General features: G+C 33.5%; 1 protein-coding gene across 1 annotated transcript in view; it reads left to right on the forward strand.

The window, feature by feature from the left end:
• ROBO2 (roundabout guidance receptor 2) overlaps positions 1-14,451 on the forward strand; it is a 1,637,092-nt gene that overhangs the window by 22,019 nt on the left and 1,600,622 nt on the right. Inside the window, exon 2 of the mRNA XM_027102521.1 lies at positions 1,818-1,939. Coding sequence (XP_026958322.1) covers positions 1,831-1,939 — 109 coding nt within the window. The 5' untranslated portion in view covers positions 1,818-1,830. The remainder of the gene's footprint in view (positions 1-1,817; positions 1,940-14,451) is intronic.

Genomic DNA, 14,451 nt, shown 5'->3' on the forward strand with positions numbered 1-14,451 from the left:
TGTGATAGCTCAATTGTCTTATGTTTTAATGATTTTCAATTTGAAGATGTTTATTTGGGATAAGTACACAAGGTTCTCTATGTAAGCTATCTCCTTTTCCTCTTCTCAGCATCCTTTTCAGAGTGATTACTGGACTGTAGCTGGGAGATCTAGGACTAAATTCCTGCACAGTGGTTGCTAGTTCAGAGCATAGGCTCTGAGGTCATCCTGTTTTGGCTGAAGTCACAATAGTACATACTAATTACATGACTTGGGAGTTGTGTGGCTTTTCTCTAAGTCTCTGCTTTCTCAGCTCTGAAATGGTGATTGTGATATTATCTCATAGCATTTCTGTGAGAATGAAATGGAACTAGGAATGTAAGGCAATCAGTATATTAAAATAACCTGGGAAAATGTAAATTTTCAAGAAACATTTCTTAGTACTAAGACTCTCATCGCCATCATCATTCTCTTGTTACATGTGAATTTGGAAATGTCATTCCAACCTTCTTGGCCTCTTATTTCAAATGAGGAGGATGGATTAGTTGGCTCTAAATTTCCCTTTAGCTTTGACACTATGAGTCTGAAATAAATAATTCAAAGTGAGTAATTAAATCCTCTTTTCTTAATGTAGAAGAAAGGGAGAAGAAAAAGTTCTGATGCCTGGAGTCCTTTCCAAATTTACTAGAATTAGGATTATGTAGCATTTTGAATATGGAGTTTATTCAGGAAATCATTAAATTCACTTTCCTTAGCTCCATATTTTGTTAATGTGGAAACACTGGAACTTAGGGGTAATCTTCTCTGAAGATTCCTCTTAATGACTTTATAAATTTTAATCTTGAAATTTCTTAATTTTGGAAGGTGTTTATCATTCTTATGGCTTATTATGTTGTATATGTAAACAAGTATTATGTTTATATGTATGTTTTTATACATAATTTAATATAAAATTATATTTTTATATATTTATATGTTTACATATAAAAGATATATTATTGAACCTATCATTTTGCAACTTGCTATTTTTGTTTAAATTTTTATTTTTGACATTGCTCCATTTTGGTAAAAGTGACTTAAGTCTATTCATCTTAGGTACTATATATATCATTCAACTGTATGAACAAATAATATCCCTTTGGGCATTTAAGCATTTTCATGTTTTAGTATTAAAAACAGCATCAAAATGCATATTCAAGTATATTTTATGTGTATGACTTCCTATATATATGGTTTGTATATCCGGGATTAGAATTGCAAGGGTTTTCTGTAATTAATTGTACTCTCAGTTTTAAGTACACAAGATTAGTTTTGTGTACATGATGAATCTCTATGCTGTTAAAGTTACTGATTAACTAGAATATCATTTTACTCAAAACTACAGAGATATGAGATACTTATGCTGAGTTTACACAAATGTGTTGAAAAGTCATATTTGTGTATGTTTGTAGAGATGATATGGTGTTTTTAATACATCAATTTACTTAAATAGCGACTTATATAGAGTGTCCATGTACAGTGTTTTGCTTGACTATACTCCAGTGGGTATTTTGGAAGTCCTTTTTAAGCGTTCATAGATTTAATAGTCGATTTTGCAAACTGATATTGAAAAATATTCAAATGAATGTTGAGAATACGAGATTTAAGATGAATGAGCTTTCATATTAATCATCATAGTGAGAATACCAAAGAGAAGCATGATTTTCAAATGTATCCCCTTGTAAGCAGGGTGATTTGTAAACACACAATGCCTATTAGATATGGGATTTGAGTGATAATACATTTCTTTTAGGTTGTAATTTATTATACTTTTCATGCCCACTCCTCTCAATATGCAGAATTTAAAATGCAATGGCCAGAAGACAAGGAGATGTCACTAGAAGAATGTGGACATGGACTCCAGGACTGCTAATGATGACTGTGATCCTTTGGAGTCAGCAGGGGAATGGACAAGGTCAAGGTAGGTGCAAGCATGTTTTAATATTTTGAGAGCTGGATATGAGATTTGAGATTACGTGGACCTTTGGTTTGATGTTTTAAGTGATTTGTTGTAATCTTTCCCCAAGTTCTTTGTTAAAGTGGACTGTAATGCTTACGAAAGCAGTTAAATTGAGCTAGAATTTGGTGTGTTGGTGTGTCATATTTGAAGCCATTGCTTCAAGATTGGCTTTACTCTGTTGTAGTAGATGCTATATACATGGATATATTTGTGTGTGTGTTTATATGATTTTACAAACACCTATTAAAGTTATTATATTTTTGAAGTGAAGCTTTTGGATCTCTTTAGTGACTTTTATGTTTTAATTTTTTAAACTTCAAGAACATATTCATTAAAGGGTGTGATGTTCTTCAGAAATTAAGTGGAAAATTTGACGTTCCTCATTGCTTTGCCAAGTGTATTTGGAGGAAATTAATGATAGAGTGGAGCTGCAGGAGTGTTGTGTCCTGAGGTGGAGTTGAAAAGGATCATAGATTTTGTAATAAGGTTTTTCAGTATACTGATTTGATCAGTAGCTCTATGGAGTGGTTTATGCCAAAGCTAGTGTCTAGAAAATGTGTTTTGTGATAAGTATTATTTTTGGAGGTGTGTTGCCTACTCAGATGCACATAGCAATTTAATGTTGTATATGATAAAAGGAAGTCCTGACGCCATGAATTTTGTTTTGTCTTAGAGGAGAATCCATTTTGACATTGTTTCTGCATTTGTTAAGCCTTGAAATCTGTGAGCAGGAAGGGTATGAGGGCTTTGCTCTAGATAAGACTGAAAATGTTGTATAGTGGTGTTGACCTTTTGTTAGTCCTGTGGTTTCCAAAATATCCATTAAATATTGTACATATTTAAGTAAGTTTATTAACTCTTTTGAAAAGATTGTTCAAAAAGAACATTGTTTCTTTATAATATATAATTTTGTTCATTAATTTTTGAAATAAAATAGGAAGATGTTTTTCAAAAATAAAAATGCATGTGTGTCTTGTATATGAATAGGTATGTATACATATATGCAGATAATCAATTTTAATAATGAAATAAACTTTGGTTTTTAGTTTTTCTTTCAAGCCATTAAGAATTTATGATAACAACTAGTTGAATTCTCATTTTGCTTTTCTCTTTTGTTAAAAATAATGTAAGAAAATCATATTTAACACACATATTTTTTCATCAAAGGTTTAAAACAAGAATCTGTAGGCAGCATTTCTGTTGGCTAGGAGAGTTGTTTATTCCTCCGGCAATGTGTCGGATCACTAAAATGCAGCAGGACAACTGTTTCTCTGCAATAGTGATCCAACAGTATGTTTAGTATTACAGGAGATTGGCAAAACCCTTTCTGTGGCCGTCATTTCCAGGGATTATGGTTTATTCTCATTGGTTAAGAGCTTATTGGATATTTCAGATATTTGAAGAAGAATAAGTATTGTCTCTCTTATTTGCCCATGCTCTTTATTCTTTCTTCAATATTGATTGCTTGGATATTCTTTCCTTTGATAGTGACCATCATTTGTAAAAAACATGCCCTGAAATCGATATCATGCTAAGCTATAGTGAAGCTTCTAATGGTAAATGCAAGTTAATTAATTTAATTTCTTTTTAAAAGTATAAATTAAAATAGGCAATGATTCAAAGGACAAAACAACTTAATAGAAAAGATAATGGAATGCTTTAGTACTATGTTAAGGGAATTTTGCTTCCTTTACAATAGCTAGATTGAATGAAGCAGATTTCTCAGGCATGGTAAGCAAATCTTATAATTTCAAGTACAACCCAAGGTACATATTACCATTTAGATCAATAAGCCTCATTAAATATTAATTTTTCCTCACTTTGGGACATATAATTAAGCAGGATTTTAAAATAAAAGTTTCAAAATTAAAACTTTATATTACTGGATATGTTTGTAAATAAAAATCTCATAGTACTTTACTATTGGTAAGAAAATAATACATTAAAAATCTGTAAAGTTTTTTCTCTATTAAGTTTACAACTTTGTCTTGAACTTTAATTATTAGGACCTCCAAAGTCCAGAGTTGTGGTTACATATTAATGAGTATGATTTTTGTAGCAAACATGCATGCAAAATTAATAAAGTTATTTTCATGTAAATTCAAATTTCTTAGGAATGATAAGCAAAGCTAAATTGTATTTTTTATACAAGTGCTCCATATTTATCAGTAGATTATATTCTAATTATTTGTAAGTCATTGGGAAATCTGGATGTTCTTTCCCATAAAAACCATGTTAGAAATGGTAATTAAGTTTGAGGACAGAAGACAAAAATCCACTTATTCTAGAATGTATATGAAGCGTCATACTCAGTATTAATTCAACTGTGTGCAGCCATCACTTATAACGAATATTATAGGAAATTCAGTCTGAATTCTAAATAAGACGGTTGGCCGATAATCCCCCTGGGGGCATCAAGGTCAAATAAGAAGAAAAGAGTGGAAAGAGTAGGTGGAATCAGGTAGATGTCCCTTGTCAGTTTTTTATATCAAGAAAAGCATCCACTTGAGGACATCTGTTTTCCTGACATTTGACTTATGGAATAGTAGATGCTTATCCTTAGACTAGCATTCCGTGACTTGGACTCTGCCCATTCCTATGCTGCTTAAGTGGTTAGTACATTAGAAACTGCATAAAAAGTGAAAATTAAGTCAATCCTCAAGATAAGTAGAATATACATCATTTTTTAATAGAAAATATGTCTACTGTGCAAATAAAACAAGTAACATAAACGTTCAGATTTATTTTTGTCTTTAAAGGAACTGTTATAATTGTACACATATATGTTTCCAAACACTGAATTAGGCATTGACTTTGGGGATAATCTAAAAAAAACTGAACTAATATCCAATATGTATAGGTGTAATTTATAACACAACAGGTAAAATCATGGGACTTTTGACTGGGAAGAGGGCTATAAAGGCAGCAGAGAATCCAGTAGATTTACAGGATTTTCGGAAGTGCAGGTAACAGTTATTGTATTCAGAACTGAGAAATTTTTTCCAAACTCAGAAATCACATTTCTTTCTTTCCCCAACAATATGCTTAAGTACTAATGAGATGTGTATAAAGGTAAAAGTGTAATTTATGTAATTTGTTTAAACAGTCACTGAGATGCGTGTGAATTTAAAGGCAATGTGAGGCAGTTTGGGATTAATATGAATACTTGTTAAAAATAAAGAAATTGATTTGACTTTAACAAACAAACCATTCAGAAATATTGCTTGGTAATTCATAAAAATATATTTCTCTCTTAATGGCGTCGATAAAGGAGCTCTATTCTGGTACGTAATAAAGGTATGCTATTTTTCTGGTACATGTTAAGAATAATAAAAAGAAGAATGAATATGTCAGTCTGTTTCTAAAAACAAGTTTGTCAGAGTTTTTGAATTAGCACTACTTTCCTGATTTTTGTAGCTAATATAGTGTTTAAACATAGCGATAATTTCTAATATATTATCATGAGTGCCCACAGAATTTTAATCAGTTTGGTTTCTATGAAAATTTACATGTTGAAATTCCAATTGGCCACCCTGAAGCTAGATGTAAGAGTTTGAAATTTTGAGGAAGCAAATGGAGATCACTCATATAACAAAATTCACTTTTGAAGACAAATCAATTTATTTTATCTTCCATTTTCATGACCAGATTTTGTGTAATATATTGAGCATTCAAAAAATAAAATCTGATAATATTTAACAATTATAATCTTTAGTTTCATGATCTTCATCATGAAATATTTTACTTAAGAGGCAAAAATTTTGGAAAAGTAAATTATTTGGCTGTCCTGTTTTTCAAGTTGTTAAACTATATTATCTTTGAATCATTATATTTACTTACACAAAGCTAATCACTTGTGTTTTGCATTCATCACACATCCATTTTTTTTCTTTAGAGAGATCAGAGACAAGCTTTGCTAGGATAGATGGATGGATGGAGAGATAAAGAGTCCTCTCTCTATATCTTTCTCTCTTTCCCTTGAAATCTTTTCCCAGTATGTGCCAAAGGTATTTTTATTGTTTCTCTCATTTTCTTTCATTCAATAAACTTAAGTGATTATGTAATTTTGTCAGTAAATGAAAATAGTATCCAACTTTGAGTTGAAGGTTTACAGTTATAGCTTTTCAATTAGAATATCTCAGAGAATGTGATCTATGAATTTTAATATATTAGAATCACGACTGGTAAGGAATAATGACCTTGAAGGACCCTAATGCCACCTAGAGTTTATGTCTTTCAAGTTAACTTGGGTAAAATATTTTCATCTTGTAACTGAATATTGTTTTAAGAGAAGTAAGCTCAGACATTTGGCAGTCAATATTAAAAGATAATTATTTGTATGTCTCAGGAGACCTGACCTTAAAATTTCATCGAGCTAAATAGTGGTGAAATTGAACTTTCTGTATAATAGAAGTCCACCATTGTTTACCAAATGTAAAGAATTTTCCATTGTTCTAGATAACGAGTATGTGTGTGTGTGTGTGTGTGTGTGTGTGTGTGTGTGTACACGTACAAAAATATGTATGGCAGAATTTAGTCTATGGCAGAATTATGTTACTTATGTCCACTTTTGGTTTTGGTTTAAACTGCTTAAAATATAAATGCAAATTGTCCCAAACCTGAAAACCCCCATAGATGCCCACCTCAACAACATTTAAAATTCTTCCAACAATTCCTAACAGCCTTTTCCTACAAAAAAAGCCAGCCATTTATAGCGACTGGATGCAGTACACCGTTTCCATAACTTGAAATGTTCATATTATATTGTAAATAGGGAAAGTAGTGATTTAAGAATGCAAGTGGATTTACCTTAAAGACAATATTTTTGAAGAACTTTTCCTCAAAATTTGGATTTTTGAGAAAACTATCTGTGCATTTCAGGTTCTTCGCAGACACCTGAAGGTTATATTCCTAAAATAAGTCTCAACGTACGTCCCCTCATGCAGTCTGCATGGGAGCCCGTGTAGTGTAAGGGAGGTGATACCATAAATGTCTAATTATAAAGAATTGCTTTGGAGTGCTCGCTTATATATATATGCATATTTTTTTCTGCAGAAAGGAATTCCTTTTCACAATTTAGATTAGATGCTTTTAATAAAATTATGACATAGTACTTTTTTCAGTGTTTTCAACTGTCTTTTTGATCATCAAAGCCATTGCCAGGGGGAGAAAAAAGGCCAGGTGTGAAATATTCCATTTTTATGGGGGAAGAACATGGCAATTGATACCTCTTTTTACTGAAATTATATAACATTATCCAATATGTAGATAACATTTGTTCACAATATTTTAAAACATATTTTTACTGTGCAACATAATGAAGTATGTTTGTTTTTCTTTTTAACATCTTTATTGGAGTATAATTGCTTTACAATGGTGTGTTAGTTTCTGCTTTATAACAAAGTGAATCAGTTATACATACACATATGTTCCCATATCTCTTCCCTCTTGCGTCTCCCTCCCTCCCATCCTCCCTATCCCACCCCTCTAGGTGGTCACAAAGCACCGAGCTGATCTCCCTGTGCTATGCGGCTGCTTCCCACTAGCTATCTACCTTACGTTTGGTAGTGTATATATGTCCATGCCTCTCTCTCGCTTTGTCACAGCTTACCCTACCCCCTCCCCGTATCCTCAAGTCCATTCTCTGGTAGGTCTAAAGTATGTTTTAATTCCCATTTATTTTATTCTTTAAGGTAAATCTCATTTTATGAAGGTTCTTATACCCTCTAAAAATTAAATTTATTTAGGAAAAAATTATTTTAAACACTGTTCCAAGTGCCCTTAGCATTTGTTATTGGGGAGCTTTAATGTTCTGTGTTTACACATTTAAAGACAGTGGGCACTTGGTTTAGAATTAAAATTTCATTTGAAGTTTTTTGCTGTATTTGAAATTTGTTATGGAATTTGACTTGAAGAATAGATAAGTTTATAAGACATTATCTTCTATGTGATATGCTAGCCTTATCTTTCTCCCCAGCCACACATATGGAGAGAAAAAAGAAGTTAAACTGGGAGTAAAGAGACCATAAATAGCTAAAGAGAGGAATAGAAGAAAGTGGTAAATACAGGAAAAAAGGGAGAAGTGACAGGAGCAGGTGTGAGAAACACATAAGTTAGAAATATGTAATTCTAACATATGCTAATAATAGTAAAACATGATGTAAATTCTGAAATTTATCTGCATATGAAGTTTTTAGTAGGATTTTTGCCACCAAAATATAGAAATAAATTGGAAGAAGGCTGAGGAAGGCGGTGGCTCCTTCCTCAGGCAGGCGCTTACCCTACTCCACCTGACTTTGTAGTCAGCCTCGTAGCCAACTCGTGGTATGAAGTGTTAAACTGTGCTTTAAAAGCAACTGAAGTTCTTTGTGTAATAATTAAGGACAAACAAACTAGACTCCTCAGACATTGGAGTCAAGAGATTCAAAATAGCCTGTGTGTGAGACTGGGCATCTTGGTCTTTGGCAGAAAATACTGCTTATTCTTAATTCTTTTTGTTTCTTTCTACCGCTTCAACCTATAATGTCATACCTACCTCAGCGTAAAGACATACTTGGGAATCACTTCTCTGTCACTTATTACGTGTCCTTTAAAAAGCTCATGAATTACACATGAATTTCAGTGTTGCCAACTTAGGTTTCAAGAGACTTTAAAAAAAATTAATCTGGCACCTTTCCATTATGAAGGCTGTACACAGTGTTCACAAGCTGGGTATTTTCTTTAAGGGATATGTGCCTCATCCACCAGCGACTTTGCTTCCCAAAATCATCATGTATCTTGTCTAGAAGATTTTCCGAAAATTTAGAAACACAGGTTTATATTTGGTCATGTCATAGTGTGATCTGTTTTTCAACTTAGCTTTATCAAGTATAAGCTGTGTTTGGTTTATATAGTTAATTGTATATAACATAATGGGATGCAATATATCTTACGTTTTTTCTTTCATGCGATGATTTTTTTTAACTTACTTTTCCTGCAGTAACTTCTGATGCACATTTGTAAGATCTTGCTTTCTCTCTTTTTTCCGTCTATCTTCCTTTTCTCCCTTAACTGAGATATCACCTATTCTGTCTCTGCCCAGATTCTACATTATTATTATTTTCTTTTTTATTATTTAAAAAAAATTTTTTTTTACATTATTATTTTGATGTTGCTTCTGGCAGTTTACAAAGCTCCCCATATACAATATTTCTCAGTATGCCTTATAATTGTTCATTTGTGTCTTTTCCTTATTTATGTATAAGCTCCTTGATGTCTCAGAGTACATATTCATTGACTCAACAAAACTTTATATTTACTTTGAGCAGTTTAGAAAATTGACAAAAAACCCTGCCATCATGGAACTTGCATTCTAATGTGGGGATACAGATGACAGACAATGAGCAATGTAAATATGTAAAGTATAGCAAGTTAGATGGTGAAAAATAATTATGTGATGGGGATCAGATAATTCTAAGAGGGTAATTTTTAATTGGATAGTTAGGAGTGACCTTATAGAGAAAATAGCAATTGAGAGTCCAAGGCAGTGAGAACCTGAGGCACACAGAGATTCCGGGCAAGAGTATTCCTTGCAAGAGTACAACAAATGTATAAATCTTGAGTAGGATCATGCCTGGTGTTATGTAAGAATAGCAAAAAAAAAAAAACCCAAAAAACTATGTGGCTAGAGCAAAACACAAAGGGTGGGGAGTAAGAGAAGAGGTAATAAATAACGCAGTGAGGAAGGGATGGAGACTGTTGAGAGTCTTACTTGCAGTTGTAATGAATTTGGGTTTTGTTTGGAGTGAAGTGGGAAGCTATTAAAGGATGTTGAGATCTCTTTTGGTAATTCACTTTGAGTTTTCAGATTATACAGTGGTCACTGCTTAGGAGTCAGTAATATCACTTTATTGCTCTCGCAGTCAACTACAAACTACTGTATTAACATAATGTTAAATTTTATTTTAAACTGATTAAAATGAGCTTTTATTTTCTCTTTTCCATTACTGAATATCTCTTTTTACATTAGTTTGAAAGCTTTCTAGAATAGTGAGCCAATGCAAATTTAGCATGATGTATAACTAATTCTTCATCAGATTTAGGTATTTGGTTGGATATGCTAATTAGAAAGGGCATTTGTTCTGTTGGAAAATGTTGATGAAACTTCTTTTGAATTACTATCACGTCAGTCAATACCATATTAAGTTGTAGACTGTTGCAATGAGTTAATAACCATAAGTACACATCTTTCATCTCTATGGTCAAGGCTGCTTGAACATGGGATGATTTACTGGCTTCAAATCTGGGAACCAGGAATAACCAGCAGTGTTTTTGCTTGTTTGTTTCCTGGTGGAATGGCCCTTCCATGGGAAGGTGTCTCCTTATACCAAGCAAACATTTACTCTATTTTGTCTTACCTTATGCCTTTTTTTTTTTTTTTCCAAAACAGAGGTTTTTGAGGAAATTATTCTCTCATTATAGAAAGGAGAAATTCTGAGGACATGAAATGATATGCATTTCAAAATTAAGTAGAAAGCCAGAGGAGAGATGAGGGAGACAAATACAGAGAGGGAGAAAGAAAAAAAGTATCGTAAAAAGTCAAAAGGATTAGCATATACATTGTAGTCAGCAAGGCAATTAAAGAATAGTTATAGAGTGCTTACTCTATGCCAGGCACTGGGGTTGTAGCAATGAGGTAGGTAGAGGCTCAAGTGGTTAGTAGGGAGAGAAGGAGGAAGAAGACACACAAATACATAACCAAGTTGATGCTGTGAAGAGTACTGCTGTGAAGAAGATTAGATGTGATAATGTGGATGAGTATAACTGGCAAGTACAGAGGCACTGATGTAGCTATAGGGAGGTCAAAGAATTCTCTGAAGAGGTGATATTTCAGTTGAGATTGGAATGAAGAGAAAGAGGCAGGTCCTTCGAAGATACAGGGTGTTCTGAGCAAAAGGAATAACAAACATAAATTTCTGAAATAAAAATAAGCTTGGTTAAAACACCAAAACCAAAGAAATTAAATAAATGAGGAAGATGGAAACTCTGCTTTTGAATGTTAAGAAGAGATTACATATTTTTGACTGTGACTTCTAAACTGCTTTATCAGTTAAATAATTCACTTATGTTTATGATCTGGGCCATTATTCCTACTGAAGTTAAAAGCTAATGGAAATGTGTGTCTGTCAAGTATTCCCACTTCAAAAGGAGAGTTTCTTGGTGCTTTGATGTGAGCAACACCTCATCTGTCTTCTTACACCGTACAGTTCATTCCTATCTAGGCTTTCTGATGGTCTTTAATATGCCTCCTTTCTCTAAAGCCTCAGGCAGATTCACTCCACACTTACTGCTCTTTGGATCAAGTGTGATTATAGATCTTAGACTTTCAAAGTGTTGTGTTTAAAAAAAATATCTATTAAGACTATTTATATTCTTACCAGAGTTTTGTGATAAGTAATTCATACAAGAACCATCGTGGTTTTGGTTTTTGTTTTAATCTTTTGTGTGACTTTACAAGACCTGGAAAACACTGAGGTGTGAATGAACCAGATCATGTAATGAAATACTTTGTTCAGGGAAATAAAATCCTAATTTTATCAAAAACAAATATGCTTGGTATTTTCTTAATAAGAAGGCCAGTTTGGCTGGAATGAGGAAGGGCACCGGAGAGCCATGAGGATAGGAGCTCTCAAGGGACCAGAAAAATTAGGATTTTGTAGGCAATGTTTAGATGCAAAACAAATCCATTGAAAGGTTTAAGATAGAGATGTGATATGATTAGATTTACTTTTACACAGTTCCTTCTGTCTACAGTATGGAGGATGTACTACTGGGGAGAAGTAAAATAGTGGTTGAAGAGGGACCATTTAGCTGACCATTGCACCTGTCCAGGTGAAGGATGACCGTGGTTGGAATTAAGATTGTAGCGCTCAACTTGGGCAAAGTTTGTTGAGATTGGAAATTGTTTTGAAGGTAGAGCTGGTAGGATTTACTGATTAAGAATTACAGGAGGCGTTTGGATTTAGGGACATGGGGTGTTATGGTGTCTTATTGGGATGGGGAAAGTTTGATGACATGGGGCACATTCCAAGTGGCAGAGGTGTAGGTCAGTACATGGGTGTGATTGATTTTACTCTTCTCTCCTGATGCCTGATAGAATTCAAGTGGAAATATCAAGTTGGCATCAAGAAGATGACCTGGCTAGAGATGTAGGTTTGAAAATCGTAGGCCTATAGATAACGCTTAAAGTCATGTGTCTAGGTCAGGCATTGGTGAGCTGTTATAGCCCATGAGCCAAATCTGTTCTGCTGCCTGATTTTATGTGACTCATGAACTATAAATATTTTTTGACATTTTAAAGTGTAAAATATAAAATATACAAAAGACTATCTGTCTTTCAACACAGACAATTGCACAAATTTGCCTCTTGGCCCACAAAACTCACAATATTTACTCTCTGGCTCTTTACCAAAAATTTTCCTGACCCTAGGTTTAGATGAAACTGTAAGAAGAGAGTACTGACAAAGAAGAGGGCAGCATAATTATGGAAATTAAAATTATGTCAACTATAGTGTGCCAGGTGGAGAATTTAAGCCTGGGTATAATAGACATTAAGAGTTTAAAACAACAGTTTAATTATCAGCATGATCAGTGAAAACTTGGGGGGTAAAAAGAAAATATCATCATCAGACTATTCTTTCTGTCATACAAGGAGCCTAGGAAGGAAGTGAGCTGTGTGTGAGGAACTGAGAGAAGGCTAATGTAGTTTGAACAAAGAGAGCAAATGGGAGGATGACATCAAATACTTCAGGCTTTTTAAAGTGACCTTTAGAGAAAGAGGAAGTCACTAAAACAATCTGAAGGGGGAAGAACAAATCATATCTGGTAGGAGATGGTCACTCTGACTATATGTGCAGCCAAAATGGATGAGGAATTAAAATTGCCCATTGGTATTAGTGAAGACCCCAGGTAACCTTAAGGGGAGGTTTGATACAAAATCCATATGGCATAGTCTTAAGAGTGAATGGTTGAGAGGGTGGGAGGGAGGCTCAAGAGGGAAGGGGGTATGGGGATATATGTATATATATAGCTGATTCACTTTGTTATATAGCAGAAATTAACACAACACTGTAAAGCAATTATACTCCAATAAAGATGTAAAAAAAAAAGAGTGAATGGGATAAGGACCTAGCTATTAGGTTTAGTGAAATTTTATCAGTCTTCTCACTGTGTTAGGATATATAGGTGGTCAAAATAAGGAACTCCCAGGTTGTTTTTTAAACTCAGATTTGTGACCCTAACCCCTGGAGATTGTGGTATAATAAGTATAGAGTAGGGCTAGAATATTTTTTTTTCTAAACTGCTCTAGTGAAGAGAATGTCAGTCATGACTCTAATAATACTGAAATACTTTCTGACACTATATTTCTAATACTTTCATTATTTTTCCACATGAGGAAGTTTTGCCATAGCCCCATGCAAATGCATAAATTTAGCGCAGCGCAAATATGTTTCCATGGTCCTCTCATGGAGTACATCTCTCCCTGCTCGGGCCTTCCCTGTATTGCCCTCTAAGATGAGATCCTAGTCTCATAACAGAGCCATCACATTATATGGTAATTACCACATCACACTCACTTGAGGATGGCCTCTCCATGAGTCCTGAAATTTTGTACTGTTCCTCTGAGATGTAATAATATTTATATTCAAATAATTAAACAAATTCTTCTACTTTGAATGTACCATATCTTCTAATTTGAATATCCCTTTTTTCATTATACTGCTTAGCTACTGAGTTATATTATGGAAACGAATTTTAGCTGTCTACAAATACTTCCAAATCTAACCCTTACAGGGAAGATTAATGTCTAGTCAACATGTGTAAGGATATTTCTTTCCATACAGTATTATAGCCTTTGTTGTTGTTTTTAAAATGACTAATGTTTATTTTGGAATAATGCACCATGAAGATTGGAATGATAGATGTGTAACTCTTATACAAAGATATTTTTATATTTTTGTATCTAAAATACCACTTATCAAAAGAAAAAGCCAAGTGTTTTGTTTTTGTTTCCATTTGACTATTGAATCAATTTCAGGTCATATTCTCAGTATGAGCATATTTACTTATTTTTGCTGAAATAATTACACACTATCTTTGGATGCTTTTTCTCTTAACATGTCTTTGTGTCACTCACCATCTCTGCCCCATCCCATACCCATTCATTGATTATCTTTCCTTGGTAGGCTTTTACTTTGAGGATTCTTCCATTTTGGAAAATTTGCTACTTTCTAATAATTATTCCCTTTCTTGCAAATAAATAAAATGGGAAAGAACATTTATGGATGAATTTATCTCAGAAGCATTCCGCATGTGCCTTTTACCCATAGCTCCTCAGAGGTCTCTTTAGAGGATACTGATTTAACATGTCACCTAATGTAAAGCTTCAAGAACATGATGTTTACTGACTCTTGCTTTGACATAGTTTGAAATGT

The sequence above is a fragment of the Aethalodelphis obliquidens genome, unplaced genomic scaffold, assembly GCF_003676395.1.
Source record: "Aethalodelphis obliquidens isolate GAN/ISIS:26980383/991018 unplaced genomic scaffold, ASM367639v1 scaffold1, whole genome shotgun sequence".
NCBI lineage: Eukaryota > Metazoa > Chordata > Mammalia > Artiodactyla > Delphinidae > Aethalodelphis > Aethalodelphis obliquidens.